This window comes from Amphiura filiformis, chromosome 7 (assembly GCF_039555335.1).
Source record: "Amphiura filiformis chromosome 7, Afil_fr2py, whole genome shotgun sequence".
In the NCBI taxonomy this organism is placed as follows: Eukaryota; Metazoa; Echinodermata; class Ophiuroidea; order Amphilepidida; family Amphiuridae; genus Amphiura; species Amphiura filiformis.
Window position 1 is genome coordinate 39,086,457 of NC_092634.1, and position 19,419 is coordinate 39,105,875.

Consider the following 19,419-nt stretch of genomic DNA (forward strand, 5'->3'; position numbering starts at 1 on the left):
ACTCGCTGTACTGTTCGTGTATCAATTTGTGTGTGTACATGTTCTGTGCATTGACTGTACGTGCAAAACATGTGAGTTTGTTTGTCTTGTGTTGTGTAATGATCGCTGCAGTTAACAAACTGATGTAACACATTTTTTCCTCTTGGCCGACAGGGTTTGCAATCAAAATAACTATGCCAGATGCAAAAGAAGTTGTGGAGAATGGGCAGCCAGAGGAGAAGCCAAAGTTAAAACCTTGCTGTGCATGTCCAGAAACTAAAAAAGCACGAGATGCTTGGTAAGAATTATTTTACTCAGACTCTCACAGTCACATGCATGACTCAGCAATGTAGCATGCACATGGTCGGTTTGTTGTAAGCTTATCTATTATTATAAAATACATATCTAATCGGGTGTCTGTAAGACCTAAGTAGACTGTAGATTCTTAGGACACGTAGGACCTAGACCTCGACCTGTAAAACTTATAAGATTAAATAAAGTTATACATGTAAACCTGGACTGTCTGGAAACGAGGCTGAGCTAGGCATGTTCACAAAATTTTCAAGTAGGATATTTCACATTGAAATTATTTTGTTTAAAAAGGTGATTATTTAACTTAAAAAATGAGGGGTCAACCATGTCTGTAGGTCAAAAATTAGCGAAGTTATGGGCAAATATCTGTTTTTAAAAAACTGCACTTTTCTGCGCCCATCATTGACAATGCCTTACACCTGAGACCATACACTGACTTACTGTACTAAAAAGCATTTAATGCACCATTTTTTACCACAATGATCCATTTTACACAAAGGCGATTTTATTTTATGAAATCTAACTTTCACTGCATGCTGACTTCTGTATCAAGGATAAAGTACCAGCACTTTTTAGACTGCGTCGTCAAGTTTCTGGTGTCCAAATTTCAAATTTTTGTATTTCCCTATGGGGATTACACAGTTAAGCCATTGACTGTGAACTACTGTGGACACAACTTTTTGGATTGAATGTCGCCCTCTATAATAAGCAATGTGGACATGTCTAGCTGAGCTGAGTCTGATTGAGAAGCCGAGACCTGTAAAAAACAAGGGACCAAAGACCTGTAAAACTAAGACCCAAGACGTGTATAACTAAGACCCAAGACGTGTATAACTAAGACCAAATTTGTAAAACTACAATGTAAGTATAAAAGTCCAGAACTAGTAGAAGTAAACTGACCTTGATTCGCCACCGAATGTAAAATACTTGGCGAATTTGACAGTTTGCTCATTTAAGTTCATGAGTTGGAACATGCATGTGTAAGTATATTACAAATATGTCAAAAAAAATAAAGGTATATTCTGAAAAAAGATCGTACATTAAGGCTTTAAGGATACAAATTACAATCAAACATGAAGTCAAAGTCAAAATTTAATGTCAAGTTATATACCAGTATTTTATAAAGCATGATTTTGAAGGTAAAATATAGTGGTGCCAGGGGATAAAGTACCGGTATACATGTAGCTCAATGATTTTTGGACAAGAAGAGGATTAAAACTTGTGCATATTTTGAACACTGCCTATACATAATGTACATGTATGAGTGAGTGTGGGCTTTACTTAGCTCGGGCACCACTCTTGACTCACCTTATTAATATAATTAGTAATGTTATTAGCAATTGAGTGTACAATTGTGTATCTAGTTTAAATGTGATGACCTTATCTGTTTGTTTGTTGGTCGTGTGTCATATGGTGGGGCACATTTGCGTTACAAGCACTAATTTTGATCATTTGTCTTCCTTTTCACTTAAAATTGATTATATCTAAAACTATACATCTCACACTAGCCAAACTATACATTTTTGGAAAGCTTATGTTCCAAGGAATCCAACTATGCAAAATTGAAGTTGGTATACAGGGTGTGTAAGAAAATATATAGGGTGATATCATGAAAAATTTTAATTTTGCTAGAAAATTTATAATTTATTGCATTTGCTACTGACATGGAATACCTCAAATGAAATCTTAATTTTGTGACAGGCCACACTATGAGCTTTAATAAAATGTATACTTTTGCTATGTTATGATTGACCAAAGTGGTGATACAGGGTGCAAAAATATACGTAACTTCATGCACCAAATGTTGATTACATTCTCAAAAACATTTTCTTTAGAGTGTATCCTACATTTATTTTAACTGCATATTTAGATTACTGGGGTAAAAAGCTTTCCAAAAATGTATACTTTTCCTATCTTAGGGTGTATAGTTCTCAAGATACAACAATTGAAAGCCAAAACACATGTTGTGACTGAAAATGTTGGCATTTGTGTGTAAGTGAATAGGAACAAATTGCGGTTCTTGTGACTTGCGGTTCTCAGCGAATATTTGTAAACACAATTAGATAAAATTAATACCTGAATATGAATAATGAATGAACAAGCTTTCTTTTGAGGTATGATTTGCATGTATATCACACAATTTGACAGTGATATAATTTAAAATTCAAATAGATGTCATGTCTTCAAAGCATTTGCCATAGAGATTGTACATACTCCTCTACCACTTATCCTCTACCACTTATCCACCAGGTTTATCATCGTTAACATTTTAATTTTTTTCACTAATTAAACAAATTTGAATTCCAAATTGAGAAACATATTTGAAAATTAGAATAATCAAGCTGTATAATGAGCCCAAACTTGATGCAATTGGGCCAAGAATAGCTTTGTGACAACAAGTTAAATCAGAGAGAGGAGAGAAAAATGTAACGCCACCAGGTATTTTGGGGTTCCACCATAAGACACATGACCTGTTATGACATATTTTATGATAAATAGCTTGTAATTATTTTGTTAATTATGTCTCATTTCAGTATCATGGAGAATGGAGAAGAGAAGTGTGGGGATCTAATTGAAGCACATAAGCAATGCATGAGGGACATGGGCTTTAACATATGACCCTCAACTATACAATATTAGACTATTGTACATAACATTTGGTAAGTGAAATTGCCAATTCCTAATTGACCTACATGTATATGTTTATGTTTGGGAGACTTTGAAATGTTTAGAAAATTTGACGAATGTTTTAACATCATATCACTTGGAGAGTCTTTAGACCTAGAACCCCGCCTAGAACCAAGTGCAAGGATCATATGTGACTCCTCGCCACAACTGAGCCCGGATGTCGCCAGTGCCACTATTGAGATATGCTCCATCGAACTTAACAATAAACAATAGGAAAGAAAGGATTTATTGACTGTTTTATTGATTTTTCACTACTTAAATGTCTAGTACTATAGACATGATATACATCATTTTAAAGCTAATTTCAAGCAGAATATTTTGGTTGAATATCTCAAAAATGATGATTGGCGACATCCGGGCTCAGTTGTGGCGAGGAGTCACATATGTGGTTGACTTCTATATAAATCAATAAAACATTTCCAGCAAATTACAATTGTTTCCAGAAAGCGTGAAGTTGTCATAATGTGTGAACCTTTAATAATGAATAAATTAATAGGTACCATACGGTACCATACTTAAACTTTGATTAACTTTCAGTTTTACCTTTCAAAAAAGTCATTTTGATATTAAAGTTCTGCAAAAAATGATATATTTCATAAACATGCAAATGTTCCTTTTTTTTTTTTGGTACTACACCCCTCGATAAATTTGTGTCTATTTTTGCATTTTTCTCAAAATTAATAACACAGTGGTACCGTAACAAAAGCTATGTATATTATAGGGGCAAGGAATCCAATTACTTCACTGCAATTTCAGTGACCCAAGACAAGCGGTTTGTTATTTATGATAAGAAATAAGGTACCGCTTAGATGTACCTCATTTCCTATCATATATATATACTGAACCGCTTGTCTTGAGTCACTGAAATTTCAGTGTAATAATTGGATTCCTTGCCCCAATAATATACATAACTTTTGTTACCAGTGTGTTATTATTTTTGAAAAAAATGCAAAATAGTCACAATTTACCACAGGGTGTAGTACCCCCTTAAAATGAAAATGACAAATATAATACTTACTGTTTTTCCTCCATGTTTTTCTTCCTTTTTCAGTATCATCTCAATATTATATCCATGGGTGTGTGTGTGACAGGTGGGCAGATATAGCAGCTGAAGATGTCTTGGTTCCTCCAGGGCTATCGCACTCTGAGATTCTACAATAATTATTAATTACTCTCCATGATTAATACCAAGATGGACTACCATACTGCCAAGACTGCTTTTTTAAATATACATATGTAGATGAAGACTGGAATGTTTGAACAGCAATAAAACCCTGTAGATAACAGGCGTTGTCTTTTGAAAATTGCTGGCGAGTGACAAATCACTCTCCTCAAAACTTGCCAGGCTGAGCTGTAGGCGAGTGATTTTAATCACTTGTATTATTATTATTACACCAAATGTAGGTGATAAAAAGCTCTCCTCAGCTTCATTTTAGGTGAGTGATGGCGAGTGATCACTCTCACTCGCCTCAAAAGACAAGGCCTGAGATAACAGCCCCAATGGTTGAAATGCATAGTTTTGAAGCCATTTGTACGATATTTCTTACTGAATTTTGACCCGATTTTCATGAGCCATGTGATGTTTACACCAATACCCATTTTACACTTATTTAACAAGTTTGTACAATGCATATTATGGCTTTAACAAAGTCATGCATCAGTTGCTGAGGGTTATCCAGATTATTTACTAGCACTGTTAGCAACTTATGGACATTTTGTATTTTTATACTGCAGTGACTTGTGCTATACTTCTTGTACTGTAAAATGATCATGCATGTCATAAAAGATGGTCCTAACTACTACATGTAGACTAGACATTCATTTTACTTTTTTCTGTGTGTTTGCAAAAGTAGTAAATCTTTGTGAAATGGGCCCATAGGGACTGAATGACTTTTGAAACAAGTTTTTTCTTTGTTTCCATAATGAATATAAATGCAGGGTAGGTCTCCTCATTAGTGCATAACACTGCTTTGGTCATGTTAAAAGTTAAGAATTCTTTTAGAATACCCTTCCACTGTACGTTTTCTGGAAAACTTGTTAAGTAATTTTCATTGACCATGTGATAGGACTAAAACGTACCCAGATGAATGAGCATATGATGAAATCATGTGACAAAATCAGACCATCCTCCTTTAAAGCCACAACAAAATACAAATTGTCCATTTCTAGTAATGTTACTGTGGTGCGATTTAAACTCTGGTTAGTCCGGCACTTCATGAAACTTCATAGTTGCATTGTCCAGTGTTATCAAGAACATGGTCAACATGTTCACAATTTGGACACATACTTTCATGTAAGCATACTCAAGAGCAAGGGTAGCGCTAACTTGCGCCATGGGGTCATGGGCGCATTCTTTTTACTTTTGGTGCACAAAATTACCATTTAGAGGTTCCTAATGGGTCATTTGAACCCTTTATTTCTATTGTTTTGGATCTGTGGTTCCAAAAAATTCGACATTTTTGACCCCTTGTTTGAAAACCTAGCGCTACCCCTGCTCAAGAGTTAACTATCAAGACAGGGATTATACAGCTTATGGAATAAAGATGTGGAATACCTCAATGATGTCTTGACAATAGGCTAATTTCAGGTATGTTCATCAGTGGCGGCGCCACAGGGGCATGGGGGGCAAATGCCCCCAGTCAGAACTCTTGCCCCCCCCAGAAAAACCCAAAATTAGATAGATTCACATCTTTGACTATAGAGGGTGCCCTTTATAGCATACTAAAATTTATCATCATGGCATGCCATGTGAGCAGAAATGGGCAGTGTACTTTACTGTGTAAGCGTATGGGGGGAAATTCAAAATTCATTTTTATTCTTTAGAAATCCAATGTTGTAAAATCTCTTTATGTAGGGTGTATACCCAGATGCCTATTAAACCACACACAAGCAACTGGACATCATGAAAGTAAAGCGGATTTTAGCTAAAATGGTTTATAATTTAGCACAGGTTTCAATGGGAAAATGTCGAATCATGCTAAATGGCAAGCCATGATTAGAGGTGAACAAACTTTTTGTGATCCAAAAAATTGCAATTTTCAATGCAAATTTGGGCAATGAAAAGGCCACATACTTTTGGTCATAACTTCGTAATTATTTAATCTGCAGACATGGTTGAACCATCATTTTTTAAAGAAAATTGTCATCTTTCATTTAATTTCATTTTGAAGGAGATATTTTAAACTTCAAAATTTTATGATTCTACCTACCAAAATTACGAAAATTTTCACTTTTTACGGTAATTTTGCGCAAACTTTGTTGATTTTGCCCCCCCCCCCTGAAATTCACTTTTCCCCCCTAATGCCCCCCCGAAAAAAATTTCCTGGCGCCGCCACTGATGTTCATATGAAGGATAGACCACTAAGTGTTTGGCACTTTCGTGCCAGCAAACTTCCATATTATTAGATTGATGCAGTAACAATCATGTCACATGTGGAAAACCAACAGATGGATGACATAATTATACACTAATCTATAATAATAATTGGGGTTTTGAATGTCATTGACATTGTATTGAATATTAACAATAATTTATATGAAATGTTTGAATATTAAAAGAAAAATTAAACTGAATACAATTTTGATCATCTCGCATCTTTGTAGCAAGGTCTAAGGCCCTATTCATACTTTGTTATTCTACATCGAATATTCGATGCAAGATGCATTCATTATTCAATCCATTTCCAATCATGTTCAACTTCTAACGAATGGTTGTTGACGTAAAATCGATCAACCGGATATTCAACATCGAATGCAATTGGTTTTTCATCAAGAAACATTTATTAGATGAAAATTGAAATTGAATTAGGCCAAGGAAAGTCGATTTTAAGTTTCCCGTCACCCGCCCTCACTTCATTTTCTGACCCTCACTTGAATTCATTATTGTGATTTTCCAAAAAATACCAATAAAAACTGGTTATATTTGCAAAAACAATATGAATATCCCTTTATTTTTTGTGGAAAAATCAAAATCAAAACATACATTTTGCTGTCAACCTTGCAGACTCTTTGTAATATACTTTTGAATCGCATTTGGGGTAAACATCCATCTTCAAGTGAGTGAGCGGCAAACAACAACACATTTTACATGCATGTTGGTCATATAATGAAAGGCAGACAAATAATGAATAATGAAAAAGTTACCTCACTTGTTTTCAGAAATTATGTGACGGGAAACTCAAAATTGACTGTTAGGGCCTTAAACCAGATTGAATAACAAGTTTTGTTGCAGGAATATTCGACATCGCATTTATGGAGTATTAATCTACCCCCAAGTACCTCAACTGTATGTGATTTTTTTGCTGTGGTAGTGTGACATCAAACTCAATCATTGCCAGGTCAACTGGTTCATGGTGTTCGGAACCACAATCAAAATTATCACAACACAAGGTCAATGGGTTGCTAAAAGGTGTGCAAACCAAGGAATGGCGTATTCACTATACCGACGAATACAAATGAATTTATATTGCCAAGAACTGTATGATTATATTACACAAGGAATTAAATCCATACACCTTCAAAATGCTTTCGCAAGTCTGATCAGGGAAGTGTGCCACTTCCCTGGTCTGATATTTGCTGTAAATGTATTGCGTCATAACTTCTTATTTTGTCTTGCAAGGCATGTTGTATTATGATGAAATTATACATTAAAACTAAGATCATAGTTTTTATGTTGTATTATGATGAAATTATACATTAAAACTAAGATCATTAGTTTTGAGGAAATAGAAAGACAAAATGTTTTTCCACACAAATAACATACTTTGAGGGTTGACAAACAGAAGGCCTTAACTCAAAAAGTGCCTTTTTGAGAAATATTTTGCATTGAGATGTGACCAAGTGTTATTGTGCTATAGATGCAATAGGAAGTTGAATTGAGTTAAGGCTTTTTAAGAATCTGTGGGTACAATGTATTACAGATTATTTTGGTACCAAAATCTCAAAATGGCCCCCAAAAGTGAGTTATGGCCTTCTGTTTGTCAACCCTCGACTTGTGTTATATTGGAGCCAAAATTGATCCCCCCTCGACCTGCCAGAAATTGCTTGCACCCCCCTCTTGGCATACCAGAAAATCTGTGCCCCCCATTTTACCCTCCCAGGGCTCATAATTATTGCATGCCCTTACCAGTGGCAGTGCCACTCCACAATTTTATTATGGGGGGAACATGGCAAAAGGCAAATGAATTTTGGAGGGGACCCAAAATATTGCCAAAAGAAATTATTATTTCAGGCTTTGCCGTTTGAAATTTGCAGGGGAGCTTTTAATTGCTCTCCTCGGGTGCTACAGGAGAGCATATGTGGTTATCTGTTACACCGAAGACAGGCGAGCAATAAAAAGGTCTCCTCAGCTTTACTCTCCTCAAACGGCAAAGACTGTTATTTTGACTGGGGAAAAGCCCAAGATTGCAGGGATTGAGATTTGAAAATAACAGGCATGCTACAAATCGCACTTCTGGAAATGTTAAGACAGGCTGTCAGGTGTGCTATTAAAGTGCACTCGGTAAGAAGCTTAGGAATTTAATTGAGGTGTGCTGTAAATTGCACTCGGACAGGTGATAAAGGTGTACTATTAGCTGATTACACTTTCGCGCTTAAACTCAATCCCCGAGATTGGACCCCAGCTGACACAACTGTTCTTTGCAGACTTATTAAATCAAGTTGCTTGCTTTTCTCAGTACAAAAAATGGACACAAAGTTAAGTTTTTGTATTTTTGACTGTTTATTTGTTCAGTGAGCATTGAAGTAAGCCAGCCATATTTGCTTTAAAATAATGAAATGCCAGTTCAATTTCATCATAATATTAGTGTTTCCATTCTGACTATAAGACTTCCACTTTACTCCTTAGTAAAATGTTCCCATAATGCAATTCTCCCATTTCAATTGTCTGTACCTGTACGGACTTTGATACTACTCGATGCAACATGGGTCGATAGTGACAAGATGTTAGATGTATCACTGCAGTGAACAGAACATAATTTATTCAGATCTTGCAAAATGTTTATTTCTTGACTATCGATCCATATTTAGCCAGTCTCAAAATGAAAACAGAGGGAACCTGTAATGGGAGTGTCATTTGATGAATTGAGGTGATGTATCATCATGATACTATCATGTTGCCAAGGATTCTGGGAAGGGTAAGATATCTTCTCTGTATTGGTTTCCAACTGAACACCATAATTGAATACCTGAGTGGAAGAAGGGCCCAACTCCAATTTTTTACAAAAATGAGTTAGACCCAGCATTTTATTGCCAGAAGACTGATCTTCCTTGTGTGTGAAAGATGAGCCAAAATCCACTCTCTAAATAGTCTTTCACGTACACTTAATAATGGTTTTCATGGAAGAAAGGCCCAACTCCATGGAGTTGGGCCCTTCTTCCACAAATATAGGGTTAAAGAGGAATTTTGTTCATCCATGAAATCTGCTTTTTCACTACAATAAATTTTCTTGCTAACGTATTACATGAGTTCTACTTGTGTAATTAATGGTGATTACGTAATTTCTGTAGCTATTTATAACACAGAACTGGCACTTGCAGTATATTAGTGGAAGAAGGGCCCAACTCCAACTCGTATTAAGACCTGTACCGCTGCCATGGAAACATCAAATATAATTACTTAATGTATGTACTATTGTATGTTCATGTATTAAAGGTCCCCTGAAGATAAAAACGTTCTGTCTATAAAACTTTTCCAAATATTAAGTTTTTTCTTAATATCTCAAAAACAGTTTTGATGGAGTTGGGCCCTTCTTCCACTCAGGTATTCAATTCATTATTAGGTAAAACTTCATATTGCATCAGTGCAAAGTGATACATGTATTATTGGCTTTTAAACATGCTTTAATTATCTCACCGCTGTTAGAAATTTGGGGAAATTGTTCTTTACTGCAAATCCGGAATCATCAAGACTTTTATATAAACATCAGTTCCTAGATCCTCTCCAAATGATCCAATGATGAGGGTATGTTATTCTATTTCATTATTAGGCCTACACATACACTACCTCTGTCAACTGTTGCAAAAAATTCCAGATGGGTCAGAAGGATTTTGGTACAGATACTCAAAAAAAAAGAAGAAAAAGTGCATGTCATTCAAACTACAAGTAATGAACATTTTGGCAAACATGTACATTTAGATTTGATGGGGTGGAAAATTGGAGGAAACTATTGATTAATTTCCATTGGCCCTATCTTTGACACCTACTTTCATATGCACACAAAACAGATTTCTTCACCAATTTAAAGAAATGCATTTTTTTTGCTATAAATGACACCTCACACATTGATGCTGCATGTAGAATATTGATTTTCATTTTATATGACAAATATTGAAAATTCCTTATCAATTTCTATATGTTCATATTTCTATAGTGAACAGCTGTACTAATAGTTTAATACAAAAAAAATTTGCTCATCCCATTCACACAAACTGTTTCATATCTTCAATATTCACCAGGACTCGATTTAGAGGGGTTTTACATGCACAAGTAACTTTGGCTCTGCATGTAGAATTTTGCCTGTGCATGCAAAATGTTGTGTCATTCAGAGTTGTGCATGTAAATTTTATTTTCGAAATCGACCCCTGATATTCATGTAGCCCTGAATGTTTCACAATATTTCTTTTTTGGGGGCGGTAAATAACCAGTTCAAATCTCCATTATTTATACTATATATGAAGGGTTAATGGCAAAGGCAATATATACACCATTGTTTAACTTTTTGTGTTAAGACTACCAACATCTGCTCTGATGTTCACTTTTAATTGACACCCAATTTAAAAATTCAATGTATATTTTTAAAATAATGATCAAAAACTGAAGAGTCATATATAACTGAGCTCAAAAAGAAACTTATATTTTTTTACAACTTGTGAATCACAAGGTCATATCTTAAAATCCTGTCAATCAAAATGAACCAAAATTACACACAGGATTACTTTAATACTCTACTCAAAACACATGTCAGTAACCAAGCAGTTGTCCAACTGACACAACAGCAAAATGCACTGTCGTGGGACAGCTTCCTGGACTTCCTTCACTTTCACAGCCCAACATTTGGCACCCAGGACAAAAAATCTGTGAGAATGCACATAAGATCCTTGCACAGATGATAAAATGGTGCTGCTTTCTGCTTTTCATACACTTTTTTCATAAAACAGGGCTGGGCTGTGAATGTGGTCCAGGAAGCTGTCCAATGTCAGTGCATTTTGCTGTTGTGTCAGTTGGATAACTGCTTGGTTACTGACATGTGTTAAGAGTAGAGTATTGAAGTAAATCTGTGTGTAATTTTGGTTCAATTTGATGGACAGGATTTCAAGATATGACCATGTGAAAAATTATAAGTTTCTTTTTGAGCTCAGTTTATGTTCTCTATGTCTGGCTACATAGCAAATCAAGAAATCATTGCTTTTTGTATCTGAACTTTTAATATGATGTATGTACTGTATACATTTCGCTCTATTTGATCGCACTGATTTTGCAATTCAATGATTATAAATTTGATGTTTTCTCAACTCCTATGCACAAGAAGGTACAATCTCTATTCAATGGCTTCCTATATATATCATAGCCATAGCCTATGTATTATTAACATGTGTTCATATACATAATTTTTTGTGCTATATATAACACATTGATGTTGCATGTAGAATACTGATTTTATGTGACAAATATTAAAACATTTCTTTTATATTTCATGTTTCTAATATTGAACAGCTGTGATTCAATGGAAAAATTTAATAAAAAATTTGAGATTCATATTTTCAATATTCACCAGGGCTCGATTTAGAGGGGTTTTACATGCACAAATGCAGGTAACTTTGGCTTTGCATCTATGTAGAATTTTGCCTGTGCTAGCAAAATTTTGTGTTATTCAGAATTGTGCATGTAAATTTTATTTTCTAAATTAAATCGACCCCTGATATTCATGTAGCTCTGAATGTTGCACAATATTTCTTTTTTGGGGGCGGGGGGTAAATAACCAGTTCAAATCTGCATTATTGTAACACTATATGAAGGGTTCAGATGCAAAAGGCAATAATACACCATTTTTTAACTTTTTGCGTTAAGACCACCAACATCTGTCCTGATGTTCGCTTTTTATTGACACCCACTTTAAAAAAATTCAAACTGCAGAGTCATATGTTCTCTATGTCTGCCTACATAGCAAATCAAGAAATCATTGCTTTTTGTATCTGAACTTTTAATATGATGTATGTACTGTACATACATTTCGCTCTATTTGATCACACTGATTTTGCAATTCAGTGATTATAAATTTTATGTTTTCTCAACTCCTTTGCACAAGAACAATCTCAATAATCTCTCCAAAATGAAGCATAGTTTTTTAAGTTTGAAGCCAGTTCTGCATAAACTTGTGCAAGTGCAGGAAATCCATAGGTAATAAAAGTGTAGGACTCGTCAATTCAATATGCACCATACAAATGCCATAGTCATCACAGGATCATGCTCAATGAATCAATCTTTCATAGCGCTTCTGTAGTAGCCTTTCCCGAGATTTCTATTTAACTTCTTGTACAAATATTTGATCCTCTTGTTCAGATCTTTTGAAGCTTTCGGTCCTAAATCACGTCCCATTAACTTTCTCTTCCTGATCAATCTCTGGAACTCGTTGCCACTCCATCCTCGTAACCAAAATGGTCCAGTTTTCACATTTTTCTTTAATTGGTAGTTGCCGTCACCAAGTAGGTCCTTGTAGTCATTTTCACCATACAGAGCTCTCTTTGGAGTCCATCTATCAGGCTGTGGTTTCTTTGGAACAGGCATTCTATCCCATCTGATTTTTGATTCCGTGGACGGGCGCTCTATGCCTTCACTTACTGTCTTGCAGAGTGTCGGAGAACCTGAAGGAAGAAGATGGAAATAAAGATTTCTTTGTATTATAAAAACTAGTTTGTGCAGTAAGCAGAGTCTTAACTTTCTTTCTCTTTAGACTTAAATTGAGAGCATTTTCAGCAGAAATATTCAACATCATATTTACATTAGCTTTGTTACAACTTACACATAATGTCAATGATAAATTGATGCAATAAAATCATGAACAAGAACCCTTCAGAAGATCATCATGAACCGGTTAGCTATAGATGGGTCAAAATACTTCAAGCCAAAACCAAGCAGGAGCAGAAGGGGGCATGAAAACCAGTTTTACATGTACATGAGACTCCTTACACTGACATCATGAAGCAGTCTTTTTTTTGCGGAGGCAATTGAAATTTGGAACAGGTTCCCTGTGGTGCCTGTACCCGACGATAATGACGACAGTAAAAGTTTGACCAGCCAGAAGCCCCAACTTATTTTTTGACTAGACAGACCCAGCCAGCACTCAAGTCAACCTCCAGTGATACTCCCGTGTGGATGTACTTAGGAGGAAGTTTCAACGAGGTAACAAGGTACATGTATGTATGTATGCATGCAGTTTCTGTACATGTATGCCAGGTGAATTCAAATTTAAATTTGCCATCAAACTGCATCATTTTATATATCAAATTAAAGCCCTTGAGTAAAGAAAGCCAAAACTGAAAACCTTTTTGTCATAGCACTTTCCGTAGCAAAGTTATATCTTGTCAAAGATTGACTTTCATCAAAAAGATTCAGCTAACAAAACGGCATTTCGGTGGTGTTTCTAGATCTTAGTCTCATGATGATAGCAGCTTTTCGATGTGGAACTGCTATCAAAATCCCTCTAAAATTCCATGTGCGAGTGTCTCATCACCATAAAAAAATCATATATTTGGGGCAAGTGAAGTATAGACAACATATTTATGTAGATTTCCTTGATCTACCTGTTCTTTTAAATTTCTATGTAAATAATGTAAATAATGTATTGTGTTAAGGCAAATTTGGCTGACTATAGCCAAAATAATAAATTCTCGATCATGAGAGGATGTACCTTCTGCGTCGGCGTATTTTTCATAGAATAACACGATCGCGCGACCTGCAACGACAGTGTGATTGGCCAATTCTCAAAAGCTGTGTTTGCGCCGTAAGCGCCGGTCTTTGCGTAGTACGCTTGGCGCAAATAACTGTGCATTCCCAAATTGGCTCTCATGATCGAGAATTTATTATTTTGGCTATAGCAAATGTGTTAACTAGTCTATAGGTTTGGATCTGGATAATACCGTTCAACACCCCTAGTGGGGGAAAGACTAGTCCGAATAATCAGACCCAGAACAAAATATTAATTTCTGACATGATCGTGTACTGGGTCTGAACTGTTTCCATATATGAAATCTTGATGGCAAATTGGACAATAGAAGCACATGGTTCTACGTGACAGCTTTTTAATCCCTATTCATGTTAGGTGAATCACGCTATTGTGGACCATCCTTCTGATACTTGAGTGTTTGGACAAGCGGAACGGTCTTTTGTCTACCTCTCTGTTTGTTGTAAACAAACCAGGAGGTCGAAATCGTCCTCCTCGCCGAATACTATACCTGATCTCATGTACCAATACCTTGTGTATTGGTACATGATTCGGCGGGTATACTTCAGCAATAGCGAATAAGTGGTCGTTTTTACTCTTTTCAAAACGTCACATGTACACCAAATACAGCCCCAAATGGTCTACTTTTAGCGTGCCTTAACTCCGAAACAGTTTAGTCAAAGTTAAAAATGCGATCCCCAACCCTTTGCTTACCTTGGGCCAATTTGCAGTATTTTCCGCTAGCTCCGTGTTGAAAAATGTCCGGTACTTGCCCGTACAAACATAGAAATGGCCACATTTGCTTCAGTCCTGGTATGAATATTTCTTCCGTAATCCAATGGTTCCAACGTGGGCATCACGATGATAGTCTCCTACACAACCAGATTGTGTCGGCCTGGCGCTTCGTCGATCCTAAAAGTGAGGACAGCGTGAGCTCTTACCTGCGTAAAAGTCTGTTCGACAAAGGCAGTAAGGATGATTGACAGCGCCGTTCATTGGGCGGAGCCATTATATTACGTCATGACAGCAGACAGGTTGCGCTGTTCTCTGACCTTGACTGTTCGTCACGTGAGACATAGCGTGACCTGGGTACACGATACAAAGCTGGGGGATGCGACTGCGGCGCCATTTTGACACGCGGTATCTACTCTTCAGAAAAATTACTTTTGGTGACGTTTTATATCAAACAATTTTCGATAACGGATTTCTACTAGGATTTCCAATTTTTTATTAATGAAGGTGCATGTAGTTTTGAGGAATAACACAGGATGTTTCGAGTTTTATTTCAACTGGTGGTGTAGGAAGGTGAGTGAATGAGGCGGGGATTGAGGTTTCGTTGTTTCAACGATCCGATAGTAGGATACGAAACGTAGGCTAAAAATGTCTAATGACGCCATGTTTACATGAAAACATTAGCTGTTGCGAGGTCAGTGTCGTTGAATTCGTTACCTAAATTCCTTTCAGGATATTCTGATTTCACTTATTTATGATGTGTACGAAAATTCACCATATAAACTCAAAAGTGTGAATGCAAGCTGTTATTGCTGACAATAGAAACATTGTTGCAAAGTCATTAAAAACAGGTATGTATTACAGACGTACTTTGGCCGAAACGAGATACAGGCCAGTTAGGCAGTCTAGCCGAATACGAAAGTCAGCGTAATAGTACGGCACTAGGGAAAGACGAACCCGAATGTGTGTGTGTGCTATTTAAGTGTGTTAGATGAAGTGCTGTTTCAGCTGGCTTTTGCATGTTTGAAGGCTTTTGGATCTTCTATTGATATAAGAGATTCTGTCAGTAGGTTCCACTCAGTGGCAGTTTGCATATATGGGCAATTCCAAGCAAAAGTGGACATGACTCAAAAAAATAAAATTGCCTCTATGTATTTTTTTTTAACTTTCATATTATTCCAAACAGATGTAATGTTCAAGTTCTAAACTTTTTTTCGGTATTTTCTAACATTTTGTTTAAAAAAATAATTTTTTAGGAGAGTGTATTTTTAGTGAAAAATCCTGTTCAACTTAGATATTTTCCAAATGGGCCTATTTTATTACACAGGGGCACTTTTCTTTTTAATTTGATACATTTTATATCTATGAAATATGGTCTTCAAGAAATATCCATCACATTTTGAATAGTCCCCGACAATTTTTTTTCTTTCATTGTGTTTTCATAGCACTAAATATGATGTAGCACGAGTTACCGAAAGATGCATTTTTTTTTTTATTTACAAAATGTTGGCAATTTAATTGATGCCACTTATTATTTTCCTTCTACTAGTAGTGCCTTGAGTAAAAATAGGAAATTAATATACAAAACACTATCCATCACATAATAATGACCCATTAAAAACTGTAGCACGAGTTACCAGTAGCACGAGTTACCGATGTAGCACGAGTTACCATAGCCCACTTCCCCCTGTACCAGCAAAGGTAATGCAATTACCACTTGGCAGCAATAGAGGATCTCCCAACTACATGAATATGCATTTATATGTGACCATGGTAACAGCTTTCTAGCATCAGTGTAGCCAGTGGGTTGGTGGGGGGGGGGGGGGGGTAAGGGGGCAGACTACCCCATGACAAAGTAGAATTAATGCAGTTCGTAATTAAGGTGCCCCCCACACACACCCCACCCCCACACACACAAGTGTGTAAATAACATTAACAAAGGTTTGTAAATAAAAAATAATATTGAATATGCAAATAAGCTCATTAATATTCATAAATATGCAAATAACATGACACAAAATTATACAGCACATCAGGCCACCATATCCAACCAAACCGAGTTTGAAGTTGATTGGTTATTGCGATTATGCTGGAGAGTGGATTAATGAAAATGTAGGCAAAATTTGCAAATAAGCTCATTAATATTCATAAATACATGTATGCAAATAACATAACAAAAACTACACAGCACATCAAGCCACCATTATCCTATCACCATACCGGTACCAAGTTTGTAGTTACCGTGTTGGAGCTGCACACTAGTGGATTAGTGAATTTACTTCCCCCGGATAGCAAAACAAAGAAAGAAACAAACAAACAACCAGGCAAGCACACATATGTGTGGGGCCAAAAATTAAAGAGAAAAGTGCCCTCCTGCTAACAGGAAAATGAAAGTAAAAATATGGAAGGCAAAGATAGAGAAAAGATTCAAGGAGCCAGTTTCCACCCCAAGCATGTGCAAAAATAGTGTAAATACCAAATTTTTGCACACACCAATAAAGTCCTTTTTAAGACTTTACTTTGTACAGTCTCTCTAAAAAACATGCTACATGTATAGTTTATATCCCACTAATTAATACAGGTCTGGTCAAAATGATGCAACCAAAATGTTAGTCCCCCCCCTAGGATCTCTAGCCTAAGAACCAATCAATTAATACAGGTACTGGAAATCCTGAGATTAACAGCCACAGTGACATTGTTGATACTGAGATTTGTATAGTTCTGAGATTTGTGTAGGAAATTGGTTTGTTGTTGAGTGTAATGATGCTCATTTTCCAGGTGAAGTGATTGATATCAGGCATATTGTATTTCAGTAATGCACCAAGCAAGAAATCACAGGAAATTGTCTCAACCAAAAGATGACCAAACATTCTATACCTCAGAAAGCAATTTAAAAAAACTCTAGCCGATCATTGTAAATAACCATGAACATTACAAGTTTTGTGAGCGAATTTAGGGTCAAATAACCTGGAAATAAAAGTTTTATCAATTGTTGATTGTTCAAGTTAACTATTTAAATTTAAGCCCTAGTATGATGAAATAGCCAAACAGGATGAAGCAAGGCATTTTACTTGAAAGTACATATGTATGTAATGCTGGGATGTATGTACATGTATGTAATGTGCAGTGTTCGAATTTAGGAAAAATAAATGGTTGTCCCACGGACAACCAGATTACAATTTCTGGTTGTCCGTCTAAGTTTTTGGTTGTCTGTAGGCCTACAAATGTGACTTTTGGCTAGATTTATGGTTGTCCGGCGGACAACCGAATCAGTATTTTTGGTTGTCCGGCGACTTTTTTAGTTGTCCCGGGCAACCGGACAACCAAAATTTCGAACGCTGGTAATGTGTGTGGTACATTGTACATTGTATGCTGAATGCTGATACATACACTGAATAGTGTTATTTGTACATAGATGGGTTATTTGGGGGGTTATTTGTACATAGATTGAGTTATTTGATCATTACACCAGTTGTTGAGGAATTGTTATAAAAAAAATTTGACATTTAGATGAACAATACCATTTTATATATGGCCGGACAAACTGTAGCACGAGTTACCGTAGTACGAGTTACCATGTTTTTGCCAGTCAATGTAAAACTATGAGGGGCACAACTTTTTAATGTATACCAAAACAAACCTTATCATAGCAATTACTTCTCATATAATCAATAAGACTTTAGTGTTTTTTGTTTTAGAACACCATCAAAATAAAAATGAGTGATTTTTAAGCATGTCACAGCTCGTAGCACGAGTTACCGATTTTTACAGCTGTCCCATACGTACAAAAGTTGATATCCTGAATTAGCAATACTATGAGGATCTAGCCTTGAATGTTGGGTAAAAAAAAAAAAAAAATAAAGATTCCAATCAAATAAGTTTAAAAGCTGGAGCACAAATTATGTAAAGGACACCCAAAAGTGTAGCACGAGTTACCATGGAATTGCCCATATACAGTTTACACACATGCACATCGTAAATTACTTACCATGGAAAAATCTTTTACTCAACACAGAGGGGTTAAAGATCATCCACCTCGAAAAGGTGCACACTGATTTATATATACTTGTCATAGTTTCAGAGTTCAATTTCCCAAATTTCTTTCACTTTTGCCTTCGCCAGGAGGCTACCATTCAATTTGAATTCCGTTTTTCTATAGAAGCACCGCAAGAGGATTTATATCCCTAATTTTGTCCATATCATAAATATGTATAAAGTGACGTCATAAAACAGTGTTGCTATCTTTGTCGTCTCACTCATGCAATAAGACAAGGGGCTGTGTTAATTTAGTTGAGAGGCCACATTGGTCTATCTGTTCTAAAGTTTGTTCGTTATTTAAGGTTTTCGTGCAATAAGTTTTGGACAAAGGTGCCAGCAGGGTTAAAATTAACCCTAAAGAGTCTTATCTTTCTTATCTGGCAATTCTGAAAAGTGACGTGGGTTGAAAAAGGCAGCTTTTTCCGGGTTTTTTCCGGGGGTACTCAGTACAAATGACCATACGGGACGTGCACGCAAACATGGGTAGCATTTTCAGCCTTTTGGTATTGGTATATGAATGGGTCCTTTTTTTCAAAATTTTCTCAATTTTTTCGGAAAATAGCCCGATTTTTCCTTAATCTAACCAAAATTTTCAACATTTTGGGAACATTTGTAAAAACTAACACAATTTGGGTTAAATTCGGCCGAAAATTTTACTTTTGGTATATCAATGAGTCCAAATTTCTTGAAAAATTTGTATATTTATGGGTCCACTTTCAAATTCCTACCA

At 36.0% G+C, this 19,419-nt stretch overlaps 2 protein-coding genes across 2 annotated transcripts; one reads left to right on the forward strand and one right to left on the reverse strand.

Annotated features, from left to right (window-relative positions):
- Window positions 1-28: 28 nt before the first annotated feature.
- LOC140157843 (cytochrome c oxidase copper chaperone-like) lies at window positions 29-5,545 on the forward strand. Its single transcript, XM_072181091.1, has 3 exons — window positions 29-277; window positions 2,826-2,951; window positions 4,031-5,545. Exons 1-2 carry the CDS (start codon window positions 174-176, stop codon window positions 2,908-2,910), a joined length of 189 nt encoding a protein of 62 aa, XP_072037192.1. The 5' UTR covers window positions 29-173; the 3' UTR covers window positions 2,911-2,951; window positions 4,031-5,545.
- A 3,200-nt stretch (window positions 5,546-8,745) lies between these two features.
- LOC140157145 (large ribosomal subunit protein mL51-like) lies at window positions 8,746-18,826 on the reverse strand. The gene is made up of 2 exons (XM_072180227.1): window positions 18,640-18,826; window positions 8,746-12,840 (listed from the first exon to the last, which is right to left on the reverse strand). Exons 1-2 carry the CDS (start codon window positions 18,722-18,724, stop codon window positions 12,455-12,457), a joined length of 471 nt encoding a protein of 156 aa, XP_072036328.1. The 5' UTR covers window positions 18,725-18,826; the 3' UTR covers window positions 8,746-12,454.
- Between the last annotated feature and the right edge of the window lie 593 nt (window positions 18,827-19,419).

Excerpts from the sequence above, each read along its gene's own strand:
- LOC140157145 (XM_072180227.1), bottom strand. The coding sequence starts at position 18,724 with ATGACAAGTATATATAAATCAGTGTGCACCTTTTCGAGGTGGATGATC. Across the intron at positions 12,841-18,639 it reads GAGTAAAAGATTTTTCCATG|GTTCTCCGACACTCTGCAAG; the intron begins GTAAGTAATTTA and ends TTCTTCCTTCAG.
- LOC140157843 (XM_072181091.1), top strand. The coding sequence starts at position 174 with ATGCCAGATGCAAAAGAAGTTGTGGAGAATGGGCAGCCAGAGGAGAAG. Across the intron at positions 278-2,825 it reads AAAAAAGCACGAGATGCTTG|TATCATGGAGAATGGAGAAG; the intron begins GTAAGAATTATT and ends GTCTCATTTCAG.